The 27,181-nt window shown below is 42.8% G+C and overlaps 1 protein-coding gene across 1 annotated transcript; it reads right to left on the bottom strand.

Annotated features, from left to right (window-relative positions):
- Positions 1-69: 69 nt before the first annotated feature.
- Positions 70-26,892, bottom strand: LOC149815625 (uncharacterized). Its single transcript, XM_089990587.1, has 2 exons — positions 26,550-26,892; positions 70-585 (listed from the first exon to the last, which is right to left on the bottom strand). Exons 1-2 carry the CDS (start codon positions 26,778-26,780, stop codon positions 70-72), a joined length of 747 nt encoding a protein of 248 aa, XP_089846713.1. The 5' UTR covers positions 26,781-26,892.
- Between the last annotated feature and the right edge of the window lie 289 nt (positions 26,893-27,181).

The following is a 27,181-nucleotide window of genomic DNA, read 5'->3' as shown; positions in this document are numbered from 1 at the left end:
CTGAGCTCCAGGTGGAGGCATGTAAGAAACCATTTCCTCTGAGTGATGTGATGGCGGAGGAGGAGGATTTTAATATGGGAGATTCAGTTGGTGCTGTTGAGGTTGCTGAGGGTATTGTGGAAGAGGGTTTCCACTCAGAGGAGGCACCATTTGATAGTGCTGAGACGGTAACTGATATTGCTGTTGTTGAGGCTCTTGTGGTTGAGGTGGCAATTGATACTGTGGATGTGGTGGCTCAGTCTGAGGAGCAGGCAATGGTGAGTAGAAAGGTGGCTGGATTGGTGATAATTGGGGTGGGGAAGCCTGAATAGGAGGTGACATTTGTTGCTGGGGAGGTGGCGGAGCATTCGGCGGAGGAGCATTTAGAGGTGGAGGGAGAGCAGGGAGAGGAGGTGGATGCAGAGGTGATTGAAGATGCTGTGGAGCTGGAGGCACTGCTGGCTGCTGTTGGAGAGCTTCTGCTTGAGTGGATTTAGGGGTTTCTGGAGCCTGAGACTCTGCCTTTGATAGTTGCAGCTTTGCATGCTGCGAGTGTGCTTCCGCAATTTCTTTTTTGTCTCGGAGCACCTGGACACCAGTACTTGCCTGCATTTTTAAGTGGCAAGTAGCTCAGATAGATGAAGCTAGTTTGAGAAATGCACAGAAATTGGAAACCAAACACAGACCAAGTGTTACTGGACTACATGATTTCTACATCATGGAGTAATCAAATACTATAAAACTCCTGGTTACATACATAAAACAAATACTTGGGACAGGGAAATAGGGTGCCATTAGCATGCAGGGTTGATCAGACTAGGACTTATGTGAATCAGGTCAAATCACACATGAAAATTCAACCTTTCAAGCATTTCACTTCAGCAAGAGTTTTCGCTTTAACTGTGCCTCCATAGTCATGAGTGGTTCACAGTTGGCAGTAAATGGAGTCGGCTGGTTAAAAGTTTGTGACTCTGAAAAAGCATTTGGAGACTAACAATCACCAAATCCAAATAAAATAGACAATAGTATAATAGCTGCAGTTGCAGCTGAAGACTACTAATTCTGCTAGTGTGAATTAGTTTCCCAATTTGGCATTTTAATTGACAAAGAAGAAAAAGTTTACAGGATGACCTACTTTAGGTAATGATTTGATTGTAATAATATAGCAGTAATCCATTCTCCTAGCTAAAATCAAGAATTAGAATTTCTTTAAGACTAAATGGCTGTTATACTACTCTAGCATAAATGCTTCACGACTGATAAACTAAATTAGTTGAGGGCAACATCCTACTCCTTTTCCTTGTAAACGTCGCGGCCAAGTACTAGAAATTACTACATCTAAGTTTCTCAGATGGCCTGGTATAAATGAAACCCCAGTATCTGGTACTGTGAACTCTACTTTCACCAAGGATCAATTAGGATAAGCACCACAAGGGCCAACATCAGACTCAGCTTGGTCAGAACCAGGTTAAATTAGGACTTGGAATTCCGTGGGTACTTTAGTTGGAGTAGCATGGCCAATATGGAGCAAGTGTACCTGGGTGGATGCAATTTGAACCTAAATAAGTTTGAGCTAGGAGAGTGGGTCCATACATGCTTTATCCCGATTGGTTGAATCTGGGTGTAGCCAGATGCATGTTAACTGGACATGGAGGGTTAGATTAGAAACAAGATTTGAGTTGCACCTACTTGACCACATGGATCATGATATGGGTTGGTTTGGGATTAAGAGATGCATGCCTTCATTTGATTAGATAGGAAAGACAGAGAAAAACATGACTTCACAAAACTTGCACGTACATTAAACCAGTTCCTGATCAACCTGCACGGAGTTGGCTTTTTATCACTCTTAAGTTTACCAATTCATCTTCCATAAAAACCTGGTTCCTGTCGTTCATAATTTGTATTCATATTCTATGATGATAATTGATGGAAGGGTGACACAACTATCTTGGGTACTTAGGCACATTACAAACCCATGGTGCCAATGGACTGAACTTCAGCAATTCTGATTGTTATTAGCATGCATTTTGAAAAATCACATGCGCATAAGGAACCAAAGATATCCAGAATAAAAGCAAATAGTGTTATCCATGATGAAAGATAAAATCATTGATGATGAAAACACTCTCCGGAATCAGGTAACAAGCTAACAGGAAGTATCATCAACTCCAAAGGTTGCTACCACAACTCCATGAATAGCATGAAACTACCACCATACTAAAAAAAGTGTCTGCAAGAAAACGGGGAATGAAGAACAAGAAAGTATAGGAGTGATTTTTTGGCATGACAAATAGCAACAACACAACATTCATCAAATACCATCAATCAAAAATTCCAACTTAAATGTTTTTTTCTCTTTTCTTTTCTGAATAGGTGCAAGCAATTGATCAATGAAATGCACAAAAAAGAAGACACCTGAGAGCACTACATCATGGAAAATGTGAGGGCTATTTAAAACACAACGCTTGAACTATGAAACACACAATGACATGAGAGGAAAAACACATTCACAAGTACAGACGAGATGCAGAAAACCACGAGTAAACAACCAATGGAAGGCAATGCAAACTTTTCAAGTTTTTCCAAACCTAGTATGAAACATGAAATCACCTATTAAGACAATGTGACAAACACTGGAAAACTTTAACTAAACAAGGCAATGTAAATGGTGATAAATGCGTAGAAAAAGCCAAAGCACCTCTCTTAAAATGTTTTACAGCCGTGTCACTTTTCCATCAGTGTGCTCGTGATGATTCTGAACTGAGACCTTCACCTCATCTACTGAGACTAAAAGATGGAGAGCTCTGCTTTCCAGCTGTGTCAGACTCATGAAGAAGGTTATCAGCATGTTTTTTTCATTGTTCAGTCAACCTCAGATACTGCAGATTTATCATAAACATCCTTATCCCGTTCTTGAGAGCTTTTCATTGGTTCTGTAACACCCCAACATTTAGATGTAAAATTTTGGATAATTTTTTTTTTTTGAAATGGCGGACGTGAAAAAACCAAGTGTTGGGTAAATTCCAGATGAGATAGAGAATTACTGAATAATTTCATTCATAGATCAAAATGTCAATTACATCACATAAATGAGAACCAAACAACTAATCAGAATCTAACCTAAAATACTGAAATAAATGAGATCCCTTGACCACATCCAGACGACGCCCCGATACTCTGATTTACTCGCTACTTGAAAAAGATTTAAAGCAGAAGAGTCAGACTCCCCGGTCTGCGTAAGAAGTATTATATTCATATGTGGTGCTCAATGTCTTGTATACAAATATGTGTAACAATTTAATTTCAAAGCTAGCATATAATTTGTGCTATTATAAGGAAGTAAGCATGATTCCTACATCACCATACAATACAGGAGATAAACAGAGCTATAGCTAAGTTTTATTCATACCAGCATGAACTTATTTCTATCATTTCTACATATTTCATGTCAATAATTTTTACAATTTTTCAAGAACAAGTTTCTAGACCAATTCAATTCCTTTTTGTGTTTATCTTACTCTTACCCTATGGGTACGCACAGACATTGTAAAACCTATGAATTTTAATGAATTTTCAATGAAATAAAAATGTAAAATTGTGTGAAATAATATGGTTTCTATCATATTCAATGCGATTTCAATGCTTGCGGGTTAGTAGAAGGAACCTGATAACGAATACTAGAAATGAGACTTGGATCCAGACTTTAGTGATGTTCAAAGATCCGACTCGGTTCGCAAGGCTAAGTTGAGGAATTCGATTATTCCAAGACGATAACGTGAGATCCGAAGCACATTAAATGTAAAATAGTGCGAAGACGGGAAAACTTGAGAAAAATCCGCATGAAAATGCGAAAATCCACCAACTATGGAAACGTCCCAAGAAGACATATAAGAAATTTCTTTGCACAATCAAACAACAAGTGGTGAAGTAGTGTTGTGGTAGGATGCACGGTTGTGTGAAGCCACAACCCTAGTTCAAAACCCACGGTGTGCCTATATAAAAAGGAAAAACGTTTCTTTTTTTTATATAGAATCTAGAACGGAACCAAAAGGGTTAAATAAAATAAAATCCACACACTTTGCAATGAAAACAAAGATAACACAAGTGGTGGGGTTCGTTGACCCTTTGATTGAAGACTACGGTTTGAAACCCCTTGTGCACAGAATACCTTTTTGCACAAAAGGCCATATTTTTACCTTGTTGAAATGGCAAAAACGTGGTCTCAAGATTTTAGCCTATATTTTTGGCTTTTTCTCTACCAAAAATGTGAGAGGAGTTGCTACTCCTCTTACTTTACCAAAAGATGGGGGGAATCTCATGTAATGGGATGAAGGGTACCACAGTAAAGGGAAACAGGGGGAAGAAGTTGGAAAATTTTACACATGGAGAAAAGGACGATATTGGAAAAGAATCAATCCCAGCAAAAATCGTGGGATTGGGATTGGAGGTTGATGCTGGAATTTTGAAAATCCACCTAAGGGGAGACAAAATAGGGTAGGGAGGCTTTTGAAAATCGTGGAGCATGATTTCCTCTCTCTCTCTCTCTCTCTCGGTGATCAGCTGCCATTGTTGGACGTGGAAGCTACTCCTCCTCGTGATGACGTGCTGCTCCATCGCGAAGAAGAAGCATCATCCTTGTCGGCTTGAAGCTTCGAACAAGGTAAGGAGTATCACATTTTACATGCGTTAGATGCCCTGCGGCATAAATATGTTGTAGTGCCGTCAATACGGGTAGGATGGCACTATCGACACGGGGGTGGTCGGCGTCAAGAGTCATGTTGGGGCGTGGGTTGTCCGATCTCATTTGAGGACACCATCCACACCACAACAGTGTGATTAGTTTCTTGAAACAACACTTTCACGCTGGAAGAATAAGAACTAGATGTGGTTAATGCATAGTGTAGGTTTAGATCTATTTTGTAAGCAAGTTGTTTTGTTAATACATGTTGATTATAGAACTCGTACTGCTTAATAGATGCACACACACGATTTAACACACAAACTGAAAGTTGTCCACGCATGCACATCAAACACATTGATCAACTATAGCTAAGTGGAATATCGTGGATGAGGCTGATCGAAGATGTGTTTTCTGATTTGGCGATTTGGGGCATAGCAATAAAAAAAAACATGTAACCATGAGACCGTATTTTGCTAATATCAGATGTTTCTCTTTTTAAGCATATACATCATTGCTATGTTTTGAAATGTTCGGGTATTTGTTCTGAGAGAAAAAAATCTATATATCACCTGTATGACTAAATTGTAGTTGAAATAACAGTTGAAAGATTGTTCTAGACTTCATACATATTCCTATGAAAAAAAGAAAAAAAATATCAATGTTATATATATCCAGGGTGTGTTTTCATAAAGGAATAGGTATTGTTTTTATGCGACATTCTAGACCAGATCCTTGAATTATGTATGCATCTATATCAACCATGACGTAGTAAGTGGGATGAAGGGTTGGAAACATATCTAGAATGGCTGTTACACTGCTTCTTTCTTTTATTTGCACTTTGAATCATTGTCACCATCCATAACGTGATTCAGTCCTCATTTTCTTATATGCTTCATTCAAACATAGACTGGTGAAAAATCTTGTTTCAACTGGTTTCAAATGGTCATGTTCAAATCCCATTGTAAAGTAAATGAAGAAATATTTTTAACACCTGATTATAAAACCGCTATAGCGGTTGACCATCATTTTTTTTTATTCGACAGATATTTTCAGAAGTTAGCAACATATTTGTTGTAGTTTTAATCATGCTAAACAATGACTCAAAACATAAATCCATATCTATGATCACCATATTTTTTTTGGACAGATCTATATAGTGATCCATATTATACCATTAGTATTGTCTCTGCTGGAGCATTGGTAAGGTTAGCTAGAGTTAGTGGATGTTTGATTACTCTCTTCTACGTGTAGTGGATTTTAATTCTCTAGTGTGTTACGTTTGAGAACTGAATAGGTAGGTATGAATAAGCTTAATAAAGTAAGGGTGCAACAAAGAGAAGTTGCTGAGAATACGCACGACAGGATCGTGACCCACCTCGCAGGGCAGCACCCACTGCCCCTGTTGATGCTGTCGGCACCAACGCCAGCGTGCAAGTTGTGCACACAGGGCCTGCACTTAGTATGGGTCAAGGCATGCTAGCTAGACCAGCATCTAAATAACATTGCTAGACACCATTGGTCCGGCGTGAGCTATGGTCCCTGCTGGTGTCACGGGGATGCAACTTAGAAGACATGTTTCCAGGTGATACTTCATGGATCTACTGGGAACTAGTTGAGCCGGTAGTCTCCCTCTTGACGAAAGGTAGTAGGTGTTGCCTTTGCGCAAGCCTAGCTGGCTGGATCGAGGGGTTTAGTCCCTCTCTAGCTTGGGATTTAGGGATGTTGTGGCAGTGGCGCTGACCACTGCTCATGATGGTCAGTCGGTCATAGGGGTATTGCCATGCCCTGCTGGATTAGACCGTAGAGCTGCACCACTAATGTGAGTGCAGCAGAGAATGGGTAACCCCATTTGGGTGCTCGTTAGACCTTGCACACCTAAGTGGTGAATGGGATCCTCATCGAGCGCAAGTAACAGTTAGTATCTATTATTGTTGGTGCCACCTTGAGGCGGCGGCCACACGGCCATCGCACGGGCGTGCTTAGGCAGCTCGATGCGGGGTGTGAAGTTCATGTGACTTCAATCCAAGTACACATAAAGAAAGAGGTGTGCATATAAAAGTTAAACAAAGCTTGCCGCGAATATGGGATTGATCATGGGTACGAAAGAGTACGCCATAGCTCAAAAAGTAAATGTTTGAATGTGGGCTCTGGGTTGAGCCAAATTCTGAGAAAATTATACGCCTTGGCGGTGCTTATGGCACCCAGACTATAAAATGCATACAATGTGTGTGAACCTAGTGACGGGTTCAGAATTTTTGGAAATCCCTTGTGATGCGATGGCTCACACAAGAAAATAAATTAACAATAAAAATGTATGCTTAATCATAAAATTCATGAGACTCTGGGAAAAACGAAAGACGGTATATGTTACCGGACTCTTTGGGCTCTAGGTACACCTGAAAGACAGTGTATGTTACCAGACCCCTCGTGGTGCGATGGCTCGCACAAGAACATAAATAAAAAATATAAATGAATGCATAAATATAAAATTTTTGAGATTATGGGTATACATGAAAGATGGTATATATTACCAGATTCTCTGGGCTCTGGGTACACCTGAAAGACGATGTATGTTATCAGACCCATGGTCTACCTTGGAGAGGGTAGGTGGTACAAGTTTCGTGGACGTTTATGTTTTCGTGAGAGCTAGGCGTCTCACTGTATGGTCTCGGTCCGCTACGATGTCTATGCCTGTGCGTACCCACAGGGTAAGAGTAAGATAAACACAAAAAGAAATTAAATTGGTCTACAAACTTGTTCTTGAGAAATTGTGGAAATTATTGACAGAAAGCTCATGCTAGTATGAATAAACTTATCTATAACCCTGTTTATCTCCTGTACTGTATAGTGATGTAGAAAGCATGCTTATTTCTTTATAATAGCACAAATTACATGCTAGCTCTGAAATTAAATTGCTGCACATATTTATACACAGGACACTGAACACCACATATGAATATAATACTTCTTACGCAGACAAGGAAGTCTAACCCTTCTGCTTTAAATCTTTTTCAGGTAGTAAGTAAACGGAGCATCGTGGTGTCTGATTTGGAAGTAGTCAAGAGATCTCAGTTTTCAGTGTTTCCTGTTTAGACTCTGATTAGTTGGATTAATATTTTCATTTATGAGATATAGCTAATACTTTAAATTAATAAATGGAATGATTTCAGTACCTCTCTGTTTTACCTATAATTCGCCCGACACTTGGACTTGTCACTTTCCCTATTTAAAAAAAAAAAAAATTTATCCAAAAATTTCACGTCGAAATTTTTGGGGTGTTACAGGCATAGACACCGTAGCGGACTGAGACCATACGGTGAGATGCCTAACTCTCATGAAAACATGAATGTCCATGAAACTTGTACCACCTACCCTCTCCAAGGTAAACTATGGGTTCAGTAACATATACCGTCTTTCAGGTATACCTAGAGCTCGGAGAATCCGGTAACATATACTGTCTTTCAGGTATACCCAGAATCTTAAAGGTTTTATGTTTTATTTAACCTTTTCCTTATAACCATGTGCGAACTATCGCACCATGAGGGGTTCGGTAACATACACCGTCTTTCAGGTATACCTAGAGCCTCACGAACCTCATACTTAGTGTAAAACCCGCAATTTAAAAAAAAAAAATTGTTTTGGACCTGGGTCGGGTCGGGTCCAGACCCGAGCCCCTTTTCTTTAGGGTTTTAAGTAACCCGAACTCTCCCGAGCATTTCCGAGCGCCGCACCTCCTCCCCTTCGCTTGCGGGCAGATTAGGGAAACCCACCAAAAGTTTTCCCATTCGTTGCCCCCCACTAGACGTTGCAGGCAGGGGCTCAACCCCTGCCACTTTTCTATTGTCGACAGGGGCTCAGCCCCTGCCACTTAATCGTTGCTGGCAGGGGCTCAGCCCCTGCCACTTTAACGTTGCTGGCAAGGGCTCAACCCCTGCCACTTTAACGTTGCTGGCAGGGGCTCAACCCCTGCCACTTAATTGTTGCCGGCAGGGGCTCAGCCCCTGCCACTTTGTTGTTGTCAGCAGGGGCTCAGCTCCTGCCACTTCGTTGTGCTCGGCAGGGGCTGACCCCCCTGCCGCCTCGGTGTTTTCGACAGAGGGCTCAGTCCCTGTCACCCCGCGGCTGTCTGCAGGCAAGGGCTCGCCCCTTGTCATTCTTTTTTTTTCTGATCTCGGCCAGCAGGGGCACACCCCTGCTGCCCCTCTTTTTCAATCAGCAGGCCTGTTTCTCTATTTCTCCGCATGATAATTAACGTAGCACTTTTGCAGACTTCGTATCGAACCCCGCTCTGGCTCCGCGGCCTGAGCCTCGTATCATCTACACGCGTAGACGCACGCAGCTGCACGACATCCCGAGGTAGGGGAAAGTCGCACGAAGAGTTTGTATGAACAAAATAAAATAAGACTTCTGAGATAAAATAGTTATTTTGCATACATGCTTATCTGAAGAAGTACTTGCTGGTCAGAGTTTTACTCTTTTTGATTCTTTTGAAATTGCACGCTCAATGGTAGACTCATTTTAGAAAGAATCAAGTAGTTAATTGGCTTACCTGTTACCTGTAGGATTACTTAACTCGTGATTGTCTGTTCTGCATGCTTATTCTGTTGGAACTGCATACTTAAGATAAACTTTATGAATAGACTCATTTATGGAGAGGAAACCACTGAAATTGCTATTGTAACCGAACCTTAAGGCATGTACGGTATGAATTTTATGTGAGGTCATGGAGTATCTTGAAGTGGGAATCAACACTTTATTGTTTTGATGTGATATTATCGGCCTCCACAGGCCAATTGCTCAAAAGAGTAATACATGTCATGTATGATCCAAAAGAATCATAAAACATTATATGTTGCCCTCTCATCGTAGTCGTACCTCTAGGGAGGTACAACCGTACTTTTGGACAAGTACGTCCCATGTGGGTTACGATGGTTGGAGGATGAGGTTGTAGCAACCTCGATGCGTGCAATTAGCACAATGCTGAGATCACATAAATGGTGACCATTCGCCTTCACAGGCAAGATGCTCGAGTGGGTCTAATAGACCAGAGCATGTATGATGGGGCGGCGGTTAAGAAACCCCCGTCGTACCCATTCGACCTTCACGGTTCATCAAGGGAGATGATGGATGGTACAAAAACTCCGATGGACAGGTTGTTAACAACCACCCCACGGGCAAAAGACTCGGCTTCCCCAGTCATCGGAGTTAGGGGAATTGAGATTACCATAAATTATCCTAGGTGGTAACTCCCAGGCACTTTTGCAGAAGTTGGATGCATCCATGGGCCACGAATGCCTTTGGGGATTTACTCTCTTGGTCACTGACCGTCCCCTTAGGAGCGGACTCAGTCAGCCATCCGGGTTAATGAAAACACCTGACATAATAAACCCCCGGATCGGTCTCGGCTGTTTCTACGTTTCGCGTCTGTGCGTACCCACAGGCCAGATAATATCAGAACTTAAAGAATATCTTCATGGATAGTTGTAGATGATTGAAACTTACACTGCTTGAAATGCTTCAACTAACAACTCTTTGCACATATTACATTTGTTAGAATAGATTACAGTTGTATTGATTGCTTAAATATCATAACTGCTTATCTCATGAATGTCTGTTTTATTTTCATTCTACTAATCTGTTCGTGCACCTACTGGTTTGTTATGAAACTGACCCATTTTATGGGCAGGTGAGGAGTAGGACTTCACTGGCGGCCGATGGCGTGGTGCAATATGGATCAAGACTTATCTTCTTTCTGCTGGCGGCTTGGCTCTGGGTCTTTTTGGAGTTTTCTTTAGATTTATTGAACTTTGGAACAAAATGCTCATTTTGTAATAAACTGCAGATTTTTAATCTATTGCCTTATTTCTACAATTCCTTTAACCGGTTGTACATGTGAATGATGGTTTTTCAGCTAACGTACCCAGGATTGTTGACTTGTGTTCCTTTCTAAAGGTCTTCCGCTGTCGTTTTTAAAAGTTAAAACTTTAAATCTTTGAAAGGTTTTTTCGATAAGGTTTTCGAAATCACAAGTTGAAATTTTGGGGCGTTACAACTTGGTATCAGAGCCAGGTTAGAAAGAGGTGAAATCTTGACTATTGAGATTCCCATCGCGCTGTAAGTAAGTCTTTGATATTTTATAGCATGTTTAGACTAAATTATATTCTTGTTTTATTCGTAGTACCGTTGGATAGATGGATCCGTTTACTGGTTCTAGTGGTAGTCGCGGTAGGGGCACGCGTAGAGTACGTGGCCGTTCCGTAAGGGAGAGGGGCGGACATGAGATGTTCGGGGCTGGTTACTGGGCTAACTGCCCTCCTCTACCCATTTTTACGGATGAGCAAGGCTTCCCACTACCGATCGCCTACCAGATACCCTTGGCAACAGCGTGGGCTGAGGTGCATGCTCGAGAAGGTGGTTTCGTGCCTTCACACGTTCGGGTGCACCATCAGATACCACAGGAGTCATCGGGAGATTTTGTTCCCCCTGAGTTAGCAGAGGAGTGTGTTTTCTGCGGAGAAACAGGGCACACCATGAATGCTTGCCTCCACAAGGCCGAGCATGATGACAAGATCGCAATTTCGACTGCAGGCGAGCAACCGCCACCTCCAGCAGACCCAGTGGGCGATGTATCACCCACATACACACCTACGACGGATTCTTCAGATTATAGTCTTGGCTCACCGGAATATACTCCGACGACGCCTCTTTACGGGCAGGAGACCTCCTACGAGGAGCCACTTCCCTTCACCCCTAAGCGCAGATTCAGGCGCACAGGCAATAGAAGAGAATATCTTAGGAAGTACTCTAGCCGTCCCTAAAGAGAGGTAGCACTTACCCAGTTTTGTTGGAGTCTGTGAACTCATTTATAATTACGGAATAGAACTTTTGCTTATGTACCAGCACAGCTGGATTCTAAATATTTGACTTTCGTAATAAAGATCTATGTTTTTGCCTTTGCTCCTATACTTATGCCTACTTGTACGTCTTCAGTATTTTTGACCTTAATCTTGGTTGCTTTTTAAGGATGGCGGGAAACTCAAGCAACAGCATGACTGATGAGTTGCGTGAGCAGAGGGGATTCATGATGGATACCCTCAACTCCTTAGCTGAGGCAATTCGTAACCAGGGTCGCCCCCATCAGGATCCGGGTTCCCTTGTTGGGAATGCACCAACTGCCACCTATGAAAAATTTCTGAAGCTGAACCCTCCTACCTTCTCTGGCAAGGTTGACCCTGACTTAGCGGAGAGTTGGGTCAAAGAGGTGGAACGGGTATTCCAAGTGTTGTCCGTCCCTGACGATAAGAAGACGATGTTCAGGTTCTTTCGATTGAAGGACGACGCTCGCGAATGGTGGGACACTACCCGGGAGGTGCAGTTTCCAGGTGCTGAAGTAATTCCGTGGGAGGCCTTCCGAAGGACTTTTCTCGGAAACTATTTCCCTCCTCATGCGAGGGAAAAGAAGAAGGTGGAATTTCTAGAGCTGTGCCAAGGCAGCTTAAGTTTGAACGAATATATCGCCAAATTTCAACGGTTGGAGCGCTATTGTCCTCACCTATTCAAGGATGATCATGAGCGGGCTGGGAAGTTCATTCGCGGACTGAAGGAAGGACTCATACATAGGGTTCTCACCAGCATGCCCGCGACTTTTTCTGCGGCGGTAGCAGCAGCCACCTTACTGAACGAGGATTGGGAGCGTTCAAAAAGTGTGCAAGCCAAAAAGTCACCCCAGACAGATGGGGATCAAAAGAAGACCTATCCCGGCGGCCCAGGGCAACGACCACCATTTCCAGTGAAGACTGAGGGAGGGAAGAAACAGTTCCCTCCGACAAAGCGCCAACGACAGCAGCGCCATCCACCGTCCAGGCAACCGTCTGGTGATAACTGCCCCAGGTGCAAGAGGCCTCACGTGGGACAATCTTGTCCACGGGACACTGGTGGATGCCTGTACTGTGGCAAGATGGGCCATTTCATACGCGACTGCCGGAAGAAAGCAGCAGATGACCTCAAGCGAACCAGCAACGTATCTCAGCCTCCTCGACCACCTCATCAGCAACAACAGCGAGCACAACCAAGCAGTGGTAGGGAGTCGGGTCGAGTTTATGCAGCCACGGTCGAACAATTGACGAAAGGGGATCTCGTTCAAGGTACCATTCTTGTTGCTGATCAAGCAACTTTTGCACTCTTTGATTGTGGTGTTACACACTCGTTTGTTTTAGAAAAATTCGTAAAACAATTTCATATAACTGTAAAAACACTTGATAATGCTCTAGACGTGTATAACCCCGTTGGGAAGAACACAGTTTGCACCACTTACATACCTGAATTGGACGTAGTTGTGGCAGGGCGGCATTTGCCTGCTTGTGCTATCCTGCTGGAGATGACTGAATTTGACGTCATCCTAGGCATGGATTGGTTGCACAAGTATCATGCCAAGATCTTTTGCCGTGATGGCAAGATCGTTTTATCACCTCCAGGCTCTTCGAGAGTAAAATTCAGAATTCCCAGACCTGTTCGAGCAAGCGGATGATCTCGGCGCTTAAGGCACAGAACTTCTTGCGGAAGGGATGCACTGCCTTTTTGGTTAGTGTTATCCAATCGAATTCAATGCCCATCAGTGAGCTGGATGTTGTTCGCGATTACCCCGACGTTTTTCCTAAAGAGCTGTCGGGACTTCCCTCGTCTCGTGAGGTAGAATTCAATATTGAATTGCTACCAGGTACGACGCCAATCTCCAAAGCACCCTACAGAATGGCGCCAGCTGAGCTTGGGGAGCTTAAGAAGCAGTTGCAGGAGTTGTTAGATCAGAGATTCATTCGCCCCAGCGTTTCTCCTTGGGGAGCTCCTGTGCTCTTCGTGAAGAAGAAGGACGGGACCTTGCGTCTGTGCATCGACTATCGAATGCTCAACCAGGCCACAATAAAAAACAAGTACCCATTGCCGCGTATCGAAGACTTGTTCGATCAGTTGCAGAAGGCTAAGGTTTTCTCAAAAATCGATCTTAGGTCTGGATACCATCAGCTCAGAATTAGGAATGATGATATTCCTAAGACGGCTTTTCAGACGAGATACGGTCATTACGAGTTCACAGTCATGCCGTTCGGACTAACCAATGCCCCCGCAGCTTTTATGGACTTAATGAATAGGGTGTTCAAGCCATTTTTGGACACCTTCGTGATCGTATTCATCGACGACATCTTGGTGTACTCAGAAAGTCGAGAGCAACATCGAGAGCACCTAACAATTGTGTTGGAGACCCTGCGAAAGGAACGTTTGTATGCCAAGTTCTCTAAATGCGAATTCTGGCTGGAAGAAGTTATGTTTTTGGGACACGTTATTTCTAAGGAAGGAGTGTCCGTGGACCCTGCAAAGGTTGAGGCTGTACTTAGTTGGCAGCAACCAAAGAACGCACGTGATATCAGAAGTTTTCTTGGACTAGCGGGTTACTACAGAAGATTCATTCAGGATTTTTCTAAAATTGCGTTACCCCTGACGAAGTTGCTGAAGAAAGAGACTAAATTTTTATGGGACGGGAAGTGCGAGGCGAGTTTTCAGTTATTGAAGGAGCGACTTACCAGTGCTCCTATTTTGACCTTACCTTCTGGTAAAGGCGGATTCGTGATTTATACTGATGCCTCTGGGTCAGGCCTAGGGGCCGTGCTGATGCAGAATGGGAAAGTGATCGCTTACGCTTCTCGGCAACTTAAAATTCACGAGAAGAACTACCCAACTCACGATTTAGAGTTAGCTGCGGTGGTGTTCGATATGGCGACATTACTTGTATGGGGAGCAGTTTGAAGCATTCACCGATCATAAGAGCCTTAAGTATCTATTCTCGCAGAAAGAATTGAACATGAGACAACGACGTTGGCTTGAATTCCTCAAGGATTACGACTTCACCCTCTCCTACCACCTAGGAAAGGCGAACGTCGTGGCTAACGCTCTCAGCCGCAAAGCACCGAAAGTTTCGATTAATGCCTTATTTGCTGGATGGAGGTTGGTCGAAGACCTAGCCTCTTGGGAACCTTTCGCAATCACTCAAGGTTCAATCGGTCTATCCCACCTTGTTGCTCAACCTGAGCTAATTGCGAGGATCATCAATGGACAGAAAACTGATGCACGCTACGAGAAGTTGAAGGCTCAAGCGATATTGGCAGATACACCTTTTCGTCTGAAGGAGGATGGAAGTATATGGTTGAAGGAGCGCCTTTGGGTTCCTGACGACCCGATCATCCGAGATGAAATTCTTGCGAAAGCCCACAAGTCTAGATACACCATTCACCCTGGCGGCACGAAGATGTTCAAGGACCTACAATGCAATTATTGGTGGAACGGTATGAAGCGAGACATGACTGAGTATGTCTCGAAGTGTTTAACGTATCAGCAAATCAAGATCGAGCACCAGAGACTCGGTGGGGTCATGCAGCAGATAGAGATCCCTCTATGGAAGTGGGAGGATGTTACCATGGACTTCATAGTCGGTCTTCCGAGGACGCGGAGGAAGCATGACGCGATTTGGGTGATCGTCGATAGACTCACCAAGTCGGCTCACTTCCTACCTATCCGTCTCAACCAATCGTTGGATAGTCTCGGTGATCTGTATGTTAGAGAGATTGTGAGATTGCACGGTGTTCCAGTCTCGATTATCTCCGATCGTAATCCTAGATTCACTTCAAGGTTTTGGGGGCAACTTCAGCTCGCTTTGGGCACAAAGCTGAAGTTTAGTACTGCGTTTCACGCTCAGACTGACGGGCAGTCGGAACGTACGATTCAGACCTTGGAAGACATGCTTCGAGCCTGTATGATGAACTGGAAGGGAGAGTGGGATTCCCACATCAGTTTGGCGGAATTCGCGTATAACAACAGCTATCATGCGAGCATCGGGATGGCCCCATACGAAGCTTTGTATGGGAGGCCATGTCGATCACCTGTTTACTGGGACGAGGTTGGCGAACGAAGATTGGAGGCACCTATAGTTTTGCAACACTATACTCAACAAGTGCAGATGATTCGAGAACGACTCCGTACCGCTCAGAGTCGGCAGAAAAACTATGCAGATAAACACCGACGAGAGCTTACCTTCGATATTGGCGAGATGGTTTTTGTTAAGGTATCGCCGACGAAGAGCGTATTTCGGTTCGGGAAGAAGGGAAAGCTAAGTCCTAGATACGTTGGACCGTTCGAAATCCTGGAGCAGATTGGAGAAGCAGCTTATCGCGTGGCGTTACCTCCTCATTACGCCCAGATCCATAATGTTTTGCACGTATCCATGCTGAGGAAGTGTGTTCACGATCCATCACACATCATTCATTATGATGATGTGGACATTAGAGGGGACTTGACATTCGAAGAAAGACCAGTGGAGATAGTCGACCGTCGTGACCAAGTGCTAAGATCAAAGACCATTTTCTTTGTAAAGGTTCGGTGGCAACATCATGGAATTGACGAATGTACTTGGGAACCTGAGAACGATATCAGGAAAAATTATCCTGACCTGTATTTTGATTCTTCAAGGCAATAAATATTTCGCGGACGAAATTCTTTTAATAAGGGTAGGATGTAAAACCCGCAATTAAAAAAAAAAAATTGTTTTGGACCCGGGTCGGGTCGGGTCGGGTCCGGACCCGACCCGAGCCCCTTTTCTTTAGGGTTTTAAGTAACCCGAGCATTTCCGAGCGCCGCACCTCCTCCCCTTCGCTTGCGGGCAGATTAGAGAAACCCACCAAGGGTTTCCCCATTCGTTGCCCCCCTGCGCCTTTAAGAAAGACGTTGGAGGGTGAAGGGAGTCACGCCTCCCTCTCGCAGCCCTCGCCCCCCCTCCGCACCGGTCTCCTCCCTCGTTGCGCACGCCGCCGACGCCGGCCACCGTCTCCCAGGTACGTCGTCTTCCCTTTTCTCCTCCCTCTTCTCTTCCTCACCCCCCCCCCTCTCTGTCACCTCGTCGGGAGGTCGGCAGGCGGCGCATAGCCCTGCCGCCTCTCTTGTGCCCTTCGAAGGGTCGACAGGGAGCCCTCAGGCCCCTGTCACCTTTCCTCCCCCCCTTTTTTTTTCTATTGGGGCTGTCGAAGGGCCGACAGGGGTCCAGTCACCCCTGCGGGACCTTTTTTTTTTTTTCGTTGTTTTGGGGTCGCCGTGACTCGGTCTGGCAGGGGCTGAGGCCCCTGCCATTCGTTGGATCTGCCAGGCAAGGGCCGAGGCCCTGCCACCTTATTGCCATCGGCAGGGGCTGGGCCCCTGCTGTTTCGTGTCTGTCGGCAGGGGCTCAGCCCCTGCCGATTCGATGTTTCCGGCAGGGGCTCAGCCCCTGCCACTAGACGTTGCTGGCAAGGGCTCAACCCCTGCCACTTTTCTATTGCCGGCAGGGGCTCAGCCCCTGCCACTTTAACGTTGGCTGGCAGGGGCTCAGCCCCTGCCACATTTATATTGTCGGCAGGGGCTCAGCCCCTGCCACTTTTATTTTGCCGGCAGGGGCTCAACCCCTGCCACTTTAACGTTGCTGGCAGGGGCTCAACCCCTGCCACTTAATTGTTGCTGGCAGGGGCTCAACCCCTGCCACTTTGATGTTGCCGGCAGGGGCTCAGCCCCTGCCACTTTGTTGTTGTCGGCAGGGGCTCAGCCCCTGCCACTTCGTTGTGCTCGGCAGGGGCTGACCCCCCTGCCGCCTCGGTGTTTTCGACAGAGGGCTCAGTCCCTGTCACCCCGCGGCTGTCTGCAGGCAAGGGCTCGCCCCTTGTCATTCTTTTTTTTTCTGATCTCGGCCAGCAGGGGCACACCCCTGCTGCCCCTCTTTTTCAATCAGCAGGCCTGTTTCTCTATTTCTCCGCATGATAATTAACGTAGCACTTTTGCAGACTTCGTATCGAACCCCGCTCTGGCTCCGCGGCCTGAGCCTCGTATCATCTACACGCGTAGACGCACGCAGCTGCACGACATCCCGAGGTAGGGGAAAGTCGCACGAAGAGTTTGTATGAACAAAATAAAATAAGACTTCTGAGATAAAATAGTTATTTTGCATACATGCTTATCTGAAGAAGTACTTGCTGGTCAGAGTTTTACTCTTTTTGATTCTTTTGAAATTGCACGCTCAATGGTAGACTCATTTTAGAAAGAATCAAGTAGTTAATTGGCTTACCTGTTACCTGTAGGATTACTTAACTCGTGATTGTCTGTTCTGCATGCTTATTCTGTTGGAACTGCATACTTAAGATAAACTTTATGAATAGACTCATTTATGGAGAGGAAACCACTGAAATTGCTATTGTAACCGAACCTTAAGGCATGTACGGTATGAATTTTATGTGAGGTCATGGAGTATCTTGAAGTGGGAATCAACACTTTATTGTTTTGATGTGATATTATCGGCCTCCACAGGCCAATTGCTCAAAAGAGTAATACATGTCATGTATGATCCAAAAGAATCATAAAACATTATATGTTGCCCTCTCATCGTAGTCGTACCTCTAGGGAGGTACAACCGTACTTTTGGACAAGTACGTCCCATGTGGGTTACGATGGTTGGAGGATGAGGTTGTAGCAACCTCGATGCGTGCAATTAGCACAATGCTGAGATCACATAAATGGTGACCATTCGCCTTCACAGGCAAGATGCTCGAGTGGGTCTAATAGACCAGAGCATGTATGATGGGGCGGCGGTTAAGAAACCCCCGTCGTACCCATTCGACCTTCACGGTTCATCAAGGGAGATGATGGATGGTACAAAAACTCCGATGGACAGGTTGTTAACAACCACCCCACGGGCAAAAGACTCGGCTTCCCCAGTCATCGGAGTTAGGGGAATTGAGATTACCATAAATTATCCTAGGTGGTAACTCCCAGGCACTTTTGCAGAAGTTGGATGCATCCATGGGCCACGAATGCCTTTGGGGATTTACTCTCTTGGTCACTGACCGTCCCCTTAGGAGCGGACTCAGTCAGCCATCCGGGTTAATGAAAACACCTGACATAATAAACCCCCGGATCGGTCTCGGCTGTTTCTACGTTTCGCGTCTGTGCGTACCCACAGGCCAGATAATATCAGAACTTAAAGAATATCTTCATGGATAGTTGTAGATGATTGAAACTTACACTGCTTGAAATGCTTCAACTAACAACTCTTTGCACATATTACATTTGTTAGAATAGATTACAGTTGTATTGATTGCTTAAATATCATAACTGCTTATCTCATGAATGTCTGTTTTATTTTCATTCTACTAATCTGTTCGTGCACCTACTGGTTTGTTATGAAACTGACCCATTTTATGGGCAGGTGAGGAGTAGGACTTCACTGGCGGCCGATGGCGTGGTGCAATATGGATCAAGACTTATCTTCTTTCTGCTGGCGGCTTGGCTCTGGGTCTTTTTGGAGTTTTCTTTAGATTTATTGAACTTTGGAACAAAATGCTCATTTTGTAATAAACTGCAGATTTTTAATCTATTGCCTTATTTCTACAATTCCTTTAACCGGTTGTACATGTGAATGATGGTTTTTCAGCTAACGTACCCAGGATTGTTGACTTGTGTTCCTTTCTAAAGGTCTTCCGCTGTCGTTTTTAAAAGTTAAAACTTTAAATCTTTGAAAGGTTTTTTCGATAAGGTTTTCGAAATCACAAGTTGAAATTTTGGGGCGTTACACTTAGGCATACATTTGATTTCTCAATTATTTTCCTGTGCGAGTCGTCGCACCACAGGGGATTCTAAGAATCCCGAACCCGACTTAGGGTTCACACACATTGTATGCATTTTAGAGACAAGGTGCCATAAACACCATCAAAGTAGCATTTCTCAGAACATGGCTCGACACGGAGCCCACATTTCACCTTTAAGTCTTGAGCGAGGTTGTATGCACCTGCACCCCATGTACTATGCCATCCATGTGGCATGGTTTGCTTACTTTATATATACACATTCTTTTTTTTTCTTTTCCTTAGATGTGCTCTTATTGAAGTCACATGGACTTCTCCCACTACGTCGGGCTGCCATAAGCCCTCCCGTAGCGTGGTCGTGTAATCGCCGCCTCAAGGTGGCACCAAACAACCATGGATACAAATTGTTACTCGTGCTCGATAAGGAGCTCATCCGCCACCTAGACGTGCAAGGCCCAACGAGCACTCGAATGGGGTTACCCATTCTCTATTGCACTCACCCTAGTGATGCAACGCTACGGTCTACTCCATCAGGTCACAGCAGAACCCCTATGGCTGACCGACCATCATGAGCAGTGGCCGACGCCATCGCCATAACATCCCTAAATCCCAAGACTAAAAGGGAACTCAACCCCTCGATCCAACCAACTAGACTTGCTCGAAGGCAGCACCTACTACCTTCGGTCAAGAGGGAGTCTACTGGACTCAACCAGTTCCCAGTAGATCTTTGAAACACCACCCGGAACGTGTCTTCTAAGCTGCAACCACGCGACGCCAACAGGGACCTTAGCCCACGCCGGACCAGTGGTGTCCAGCAATGTTACTTAAATGCTGGTCTGACCAACATACCTTGACCCATACTGAGTGCAGGTCCACCGTGCTCAACTTTGCCTATTGGTGTTGGTGGCCCTCGGCAAACCCTTGTCAGCCTGCAGCACATAACCGGCCCTTGACGTGTAATATGGCTCCGTAGCCAGTAGAGCAGCAGTGCCATTGGCATAAGCGGTGCCAACAACACCAGCAGGAGCAGCGTGTGCTACCCTGCGAGGTGGGTCACAACCCTGTCGTAGCATTCTCAGCAGCTTCACTTTGCTGCACCCTTACTTTAACAAGCTTATTCGGACCTACCTATTCACTTCTCAAATGAAACACGTTAGCGAATTGAAATCAGCAAGCCCTATTGCAAGCATACAGGAAACTAGCGTCCAAGCCCCACGACTCGTCCACATTAAGGCGACGCTCAGATATCAAAAAAAAATCTAAAGTACACATAAAAGAGAGTATTCAGACATCCGACTAGCTCTAGCTAACCTTACCAATGCTCCAGCAGAGACAATACCAACGATGTGATCTGGTTCACGGTATAAATCTGTGCAAAACAACTATAGTACTCCTACATATAGACCTACGGTTCAGATCTGTCAAAAATTTAAAATAATGATGAAACTTGTTGATTCACGATATGTTAAATATGGTCTTGACCAAAATATTTCTTTTCATACAAGAATTAATAGCAAAAGAGATATTACCATGTAACACAAAATCAACATGTAATTGGGGAAGATAGCATCGCCAAATATGACTATCGATCTGAGACTAAACTCAATCGTTGTATTATATACAGTCACCTAATTCAGTAGGACATGAGTGATGATCATGTCAATATTCAGTTGCAAACCTACTACTCATAGCCAGAGTAATAAAAGAAGATCAGGGTAACCCCTACAACATTTGGTCCCATGGTCATCCAACATTCCCTAGACTAAACATAAAGACATAAGAGCAATCCCTAAGCGGTTGTAAAATAAATATTTTTTTATTCCATAATCCATTTCTACATAACGTTAAAATACTGAATCCAAGAGCACCGACGTCACATGTACATAGTCACCAATTCATTCAAACAAATATACATTATGATGATTCTTATAAGGAAAGAGGCTCCACCCACTGTAAATGTGTAACTAGGTGAATCGTGGAACCACCCTATCACATAACCCTTACGAGTTACGTGATGGCATCCTAGGTCGGTTCACCCAGTAGACATTATCCTTTTTTTTGTATGGAGCTTAGCACAAAGTCGGGTACACGTTGGTAGCAGCATTGCACGGCTCCCTCAGCATCCATCATGGCAAAAAACATTAGCCGGACCACACCGTATCGCTACATAGGCGAAAAGGTGGCTCATCCCAACCTCGAGCGGCCTCGATGCCTTACCGCCCGCACGAGTCAATGGTGCTATCCCAAACAGCCTTGATAACGCTGCAGCATGGTTGTGCTACAGACCATTGAACACTTGCATACAAAACAATACTCCTTACCTTGTTCGAAGCTTCAAGCCGAGAAGGAGGACGCTTCTTCTTCGCGATGGAGCAGCACGTCGTCACGAGGAGGAGTAGCTTCCACATCCAACAATGGCAGTCGATCACCAAGAGAGAGAGAGAGAGAGAGAGAATGTTAAGAGGGGTCTCCACGATTTTCTCAAAGGCCCCTAATTTAACTCCACCCACTTAGGTGGGTTTTCAAAAGTTCAAACACATGAATCTCCCTCAATCCCACTATTTTTGGTGGGTGCTTACCATTTCCAAAAACAGCCCCCCTCCCCTTTGGCTAAAATCTCTCCAACTTCCCTTTTTTATTGTTTTAGTGGCACCCTTCTTTCCCATTTGGTGGGATTCCCCTATCTTCTTGGAAGAGGGGAAAAAATAGCCAATTCCCACACATTTTTCGTGGGAGATGGGCTATAAAGTAGGAATTCACAAGCTCCACGATTTTACTTTTTTACTAATGTAAAAATCATGTTTTTTTTGTGCAAAAAGGTATTACGCACATAGGGGGTTTCGAACCGTAGTCTTTCACCAAAGGGGCAACAAACTCCACCACTTGTGTTATTATTGATTTCGTTGCAAAGTGTGTCAACTTTATTATATTTATCCCTTTTTGTGTCATTCCGGATTCCATGTAAAATAAAAACGTTTTTCCTTTCTACGTAAGCGCACCGTGGGTTTTGAACTAGGGTTGTGGCTTCACACAACCGTACATCCTACCACAACGCTACTTCACCACTTGTTGTTTGTTTTCGCAAAGAAATTTCCTATATGTCTTCTTGGGACGTTTCCCTAGTTGGTGGATTTTCGCATTTCCACGCAGGTTTTTCTCAAGTTTTCCCGTCTTCGCACTATCTTACATTTAATGTACTTCGGATCTCACACTATCATCCTGAAATAATCGAATTCCTCAACTTAGCCTTACGAACCGGGTCGGATCTTCGGACCTCACTAAAGTCTGGATCCAAGTCTCATTTCTAGTATTCGTTATCGGGTTCACTCTACTAACCCACAAGCATTGAAATCGCATTGAATATGACAAAAACCATATTATTTCACACAATTTTACATTTTTATTTTATTGAAATTCCTTAAAATTCATGGATTTTACAAGCTGTAATTCTGTAAAAGGTCAACAAAGAGGATTTTAGAACAAACAGGGTGAATGTCATAAAACAGCAGAATCCAAATAATATATTCCAAAATAATTATCCAAGTCCCACTTTTTTTGCATATCTTTATGGGATGTACCACATGACTAGGTTCATTTATCATTTACTTGAAACTTAAACACTAGACAATAGTACAGAATGCATTTTTGTCCAGTGGAAGCTGTTTACTGTGACATAAAGAAGCAACCACAAGAAACAAATGTCTAACAAACTTTTCCCTGAACAAACTTCTGATATGTTACTGTAAAATGAGTTGACATAAAAAAAAACAGAACAAAATTGATCACAAATTGAATATTTATGTCTCACTTCTCTAATAAAAATAATAAAAACAGTTAACATATATGCTTGATATGCCACAACTCAGCAGTGGGAGCTAATATCTATGACCAGTTACAAATTCATCAGGGATCTGTGACCAAGTAATGAATCAAATATTTGAATTCTCATTATAAAGAGTTGCATGAGCACCCATATAACTGATGCACTGATGCTTGCTGGCAACACTATATATGATGATGATACTGACTATGATAAGTTACAGTGGCAATTTAGCATGTTTTCTTGTTTCCTGCAATTTAGCATGTTTTCTTGTTTCCATATACCCAACAGTGAGCTATATTTGACTCTTTCAATATGTTCTAACACGTTATATCATAGCCAAAAAGCTTTATGATTTTTCAAGAGCATCGCAAATAAACCATCTATCCTAGACTAATGTTTCCATAACCAAGACAACACCCAAATTATCAGAGTGGAGTCAACCTTAACAAATGAAAATTGTAGTATGCTATGTCATATGTCCTAATAGTTAGTTCCAGTGAGGAGTAAACCATAATAAGGTATTCTGGTACAATACCATCATAATCATACTATTGTCATCACTTCTAACTACATAAGGTTGACTTTATTGGTCTTGTTTTTCCATCCCATCCAAGGTAGAACTTCAACCACCCTATAGTCCTTCATAGTGCACCCACAATCTCCATCGTAGTCTTTGTCAGTCTTCTTGCCTTTCCTAATTCCTTCTATCAGTGTCTTGTCAACCTTTTTATACTAGTGCTGCCATAGGCATAGTTGGCAAACTCATGACTCGGGCTTGGATCACCTAATCCTTGACTTGCGAGTCAATAGGTTGACTCGGTGACTCAGATGAGTCAGGACTCTATATTTTATAGTGTAAGCACATGAATAAGACATGGAAATAACTAAACTTCAAGTTAATACGTCAACAGTTAAGTTACAAAATCATATAATTATACATGATTATTACCTTTTTTCATTGAATAATATTAGATTCTTCATAACAAATGACTTTATATAAGAATTGTTGTGCATTAAAATCATAAAATACATGATAAAAAAAAAGTATAATCAGCATTAGGATCGGTAACCTGAATCAGTGACTCATTAGGGTTCCGATCCGAGTCGACTCAGGCGATTCCTGAGTCAACTTGCCGGGTTTGCCAACAATGGCCAAAGGTCTTTGTCAACCATATCCAAAACACTGTAGAGACACTGATTTCCCTTCTGTTATCTTTGGCCCTGCTCACAAACGTCCAACAATATGTTATTTTTAATTTTATCCTTCTTTGGTATTTTGTATATCCATGAAAATTTTGTGAGTATGCACTTTGTCTTCTTGGTGTGCTTTAGTTGCTCAACATTAGCACATTATAAAAATGATGGTTTGGTCATATCACATTGTGGCCCCTTAATTGTAGATAGACTCACTTATCACATAATGCCCTACCAGTTTGTCTCTAATTCATTTCACCAGCATAGATTGATGACTTCATCAAACCAACCATCTTGTCATATAATATAGCTTACAATTGAGATTTCTTGCATGGCTGTATTGTAAAGTTATTTATCTTAACTGCACATCCTCTTCACTAACCTTCTTATTAAATTTCATTCTTTTCATTCTAATGTCGTGATTCAACATCAAACACAAACTTTTCCAGCTATAAATCCTGTAATTCATCATGTCCTCAAGTTTGAAGATCATCCAATGAATATAGTTCATGATCTTCAAAGGCATCATGTTTTATCCTAGAAAGTAGTCTCACCACTCATTTACATAGTATGAGTTTTACTTTAAAGCAATCTCACATTTTTATCATCATTAAAGAACTATTCGCAATAGTAAAACTACTGTTCTCCTCAGAAAGTTGTCACCAAGTTTCAACTTACCACATTGCAGATGCAATATACTCTCCATGGCCAAAATGGTCTAAAATGACTCAAAAATACAATCGGAACAAAGTTCTGATGAAAGGCAAGCTGGGGGCACTCCCCATGGGATTTCTACACCCCCTATGTGAAACTTTTCAGTCAACTGTATGAGGGTTAGGGAAAATTACAGCTCCAATGAATGTTTGAGGAAGAGTATTAAATATGAATCTAGTATAATAAGAAATATCCCACACCCAATAGTAGTGAGGTCACAAAACTTATATTTAAAAGATCAAACTATTGCTGTAAAATCAAGTCTAAGCAGTGACCTTTGTTACTGAAAAATGATAATATCACCAACTTCACAGAAAAAAAGAAAAGATGGGGAGGCATATAAACAAGAAGAAAAAGGTGCAAAAAGTTTGTAGTGTTATGGAAATAATATTTCAATCCAATATGAAAACATATCTCCTGTCCTCCCTTATTCATAACATTTTCCTCAATGACTACAGTTCTCTTAGAACACCTCCATTGCCTCCATTCATCACGCACAACTCACCTTTGATCTCTTACAATATACTTGTTTAAAATTCCACAGCATGGCAACCGAAAATACATCAATTTATTCACAACTTCTCATTTAAAGAAAATTTCCTTAGTTTTTATTGTGCCTTAAGCTGTCCTTGTCGAAAAATGTATTATGAATTTCATCTATGAAAAAGAAATCCAAACCGTTTTGGATCCTTTAATACAACAGAAGTGGTGAGATAGAAATCAACTGAGGTCATACCAAAGCCACGAAATAAATAAATACAAGCTAGACAGAAAATAAACCTCATGTTCACATATTAAATGAAAACAAGCCATATTTCACTGCAATCCAAACTTACCAAGATCCAAAATACCGGTCATTTTGAACAGAAGTTATTCAAAAAACCCAAGAATTATGAAAAACAAAAACCTCATAATGCCTAACAACTAAAAATGTGTTAATTCATGGACTGTAGAATTTCTCAAAGCACCATATTACTCAATTGAATAAATTCCTTTAATTGTTAAAAGGAAATTTCAGTAGGAAGTCCAAAGAGACTAAAGTTTTGATTCGAAAACAAAATACATTCAATTGCCCGATATCTCTCTCACAGAGAGAATAGACAAAGAAAAACCAATTTTCCCAAAAACAGCCCCTCTCGCTGATCAACAATTTGCATCTTGCCTTAAGCTAAAACTCGAAAAACAGTTTAAACTAAAAAAATTAGTGCCCCAAAAATAAAGAAAACAAGGAACAACATCAATAACATCTAGACTCAACCACTCTAAACCAACAAAGCTAAAAAACCACCGGTTACCTACGCAATACAATTAAATTTGCTAACACACATCAATGAAAAAGGAACAATGTAAACCTCACTTAAATTAAGAACGGTCGCCCTAAATCAACGAATTCCCATCACCAACACTAAGAAACCGTACACGAAACGAATCAAATTCAAAACATACCCATCTCACCAAACCTCAAAGATGGCACTAGGGAGAGAAGACGAAGAAAAGCAAGAAAAACATATACTGTATACGACGACGAGGGCTTCGAATCGGCGGAGGAACAAATCCTGGCTCCATCAGAAACGGGAGAACCAGTCGAAATCGGGTGAATTGGTTGGAAGTCGTAGCTGGGGAGCAGCTCGTCCTTATTTGAGCCGTTCTGGCCGTCGGATGGCTTCAATAGCTCGAAGAATTTGTCCTTCTGCGATCCCGATAGACCCATGATCTGATTATCCATGAAATGTGATGAATTCATCGCCAATCCGATTGGATGATGGTGGGGAGATCAAGTTTGTACAGAGAATCGATCGATCGGTGGTGGCGAAGAGAGAGAGGTCGTACCAAATTTAATTCTGAGTTGGATTTTCAGTTCATGGGTGCAAATGGATCAGATGAGGACCGGAATATTATAGATCCTACCCACGATTCGACACGCATGCAACATATTTGGATTCGAATCCGGATTAAAAAAGATCTCGTAAAAATAGATTAAAAAGTAAAAACAAGCTGTTTACATTGGAAAGAAATGTAAAAGAACAGGGTTTGATCTAAACCAAACATAGATATATAAAATACTGCTCCTAATTTTTTCCATATCCGAAAATTGTTTGATTAGGGAAAACCAAATATGATGAGAATTCAAATCTTACTTTAAGA

This window comes from Nuphar pumila, chromosome 15 (assembly GCF_984573655.1).
Source record: "Nuphar pumila chromosome 15, dmNupPumi1.hap1.1, whole genome shotgun sequence".
NCBI classification, from domain to species: domain Eukaryota; kingdom Viridiplantae; phylum Streptophyta; class Magnoliopsida; order Nymphaeales; family Nymphaeaceae; genus Nuphar; species Nuphar pumila.
Note: the sequence above shows the minus strand (reverse complement) of the source record. Positions and strands in the feature narration are given on the sequence as shown.

Coding starts and splice junctions, on each gene's coding strand:
- LOC149815625 (XM_089990587.1), bottom strand. CDS start 26,780: ATGAATTCATCACATTTCATGGATAATCAGATCATGGGTCTATCGGGA. Junction 586..26,549: donor AGCCCTCGTCGTCGTATACA/GTATATGTTTTT, acceptor TTAAAAATGCAG/GCAAGTACTGGTGTCCAGGT.